Genomic DNA, 1,699 nt, shown 5'->3' with positions numbered 1-1,699 from the left:
AGAGAGAGAGAGAGTGGAATTCAATGTTAGGAAAAAACCATCACGGAGCATTAACGCAGTTAAGGAAAAAGTTAGCGATCTTGGCAAATATACAAAATGCGACTTCTATTCTTCTCTTACCCTTCATTGTGGCTTTTTACGAAAGCGCGTTTGTCGCTGTCTCGCTGGCGGGTCTACTGGGAAATATATATGCGGGCTATTGAATGACAGGATTTCCAATCAGCAGAAATCCCATCGTGCGACAAGACGACTCTCGACAACTGGCGGCAACCACCCCACGATTTTCGGAGCGTTCCTTTTTCGTTCTCGACGCTTTCGACTTACGTACAATCAAAGTTTTCCGCGCCAAGTCTGCACGACAACGACGCGAAGACAGCGACGGCGCCGACGAGCGCGGAGAAGAATGAGAAGAGTGGTAGGAAAAAGGTGGAGTCAAACCAAGGGGAAGACGAGAAGATAGTGGCGAGAAAGAACGTTATAGCTATAGAGTTTGGCAAGACGAGGAACTCAAGAATCGAGAAAATCCTTGATTAGATGTTCGCGTCAAAGGAACTCGTCGCTCGCCGAGAATCGAAGAAAAGAAGAAGAAAGAATGAAGAAGAAAGGTGGCCATCGCGTTGCACCGCGACTCGATCTGGAAGGCGAATTAAAAATAGTCTCCGACTATACGAACGTCGTGGAATCGATTCTGTCTATTGCTATGGCGAGTAACAGAGCGGAAGGAGAAAGAAGCGAGAGGACCGCGCCTTTCGAAAGTGGAATGGAATCATCTAACTCCCGTTCAAGATACGTCCCGTTCCGTCCTATTTCCTGAGGTCGCGCCGAGCGACGGCCAGTTATGGATGTTGAAAATTCAATTACGCGGGATTTATGGCTGCCGGCGCTGGGCATATTTATTATCGCACTATCCCCTTCTGTAACTTCCGTTATCCTCTGTGCGCTCCCATCCGCCATCGTCCCACCAATGACGTCCGTTTCCCATGACATCGATGATTAAATAGAAATTCATCCGCTACATCGAATAATCGATATTCGTACACCAGCGAAAAAGATATTATAATTGTTGACATCGTTCTTTTACTTTAAAGTGGCACATATAATTCAAAAAATTAGATTTTTCAAAAAAGGGAGAAAATTATTTTTTAATTTAATCCTCTATAACCTGAATTTTTTGTGGTTATAAAAAAAATTTAAACTTATGTAAAAATTTTTGTTTTCAAAATTAAATAAATCAATAAGATATCGATATATATATTCAAAGTTACAACGGACTATAGAAGATTAATTGAGAAAGTTATTTGATCGAATAATATAGATAAAAAGGAAATAATCTTAGAAATGTGATCAAGTGTTTTTGTAAGTTGAAAATTTTGATATTCCATACAATTATAATAAATTCAGAATAATTTATTAAAAATGAAATAACTCGGGATATCATCAACAATTTGCATTTATCTTGATCAGTTAAAACTAATCAGACTAAACTTAAAATAAAATAATTTTTTTTTAAATCGATTACCAAAACTCTAAATGTTTTAACTCTAAATATTCTTTAAATAAACTTTCCAAAAAAAGATCTTTTCATTTACAAATACAACAAAACTCAAAATGTGTAGAAGAAGATATTATGATTTATTAAAAATCTTAAGAAAACGACATATGTACTATTTGGTGATTAAGTTTATTTTTGATGACTGAT

General features: G+C 37.3%; 1 protein-coding gene across 1 annotated transcript in view; it reads left to right on the top strand.

The window, feature by feature from the left end:
• LOC105623968 (opsin, blue-sensitive-like) overlaps window positions 1–534 on the top strand; it is an 11,772-nt gene extending 11,238 nt beyond the window's left edge. The window contains exon 5 of the mRNA XM_012205338.1: window positions 224–534. Coding sequence (XP_012060728.1) covers window positions 224–534 — 311 coding nt within the window. The remainder of the gene's footprint in view (window positions 1–223) is intronic.
• The last annotated feature ends 1,165 nt before the right edge of the window (window positions 535–1,699 follow it).

The sequence above is a fragment of the Atta cephalotes genome (assembly GCF_000143395.1).
Source record: "Atta cephalotes unplaced genomic scaffold scaffold00069, whole genome shotgun sequence".
Lineage (NCBI taxonomy): Eukaryota > Metazoa > Arthropoda > Insecta > Hymenoptera > Formicidae > Atta > Atta cephalotes.
Note: the sequence above shows the minus strand (reverse complement) of the source record. Positions and strands in the feature narration are given on the sequence as shown.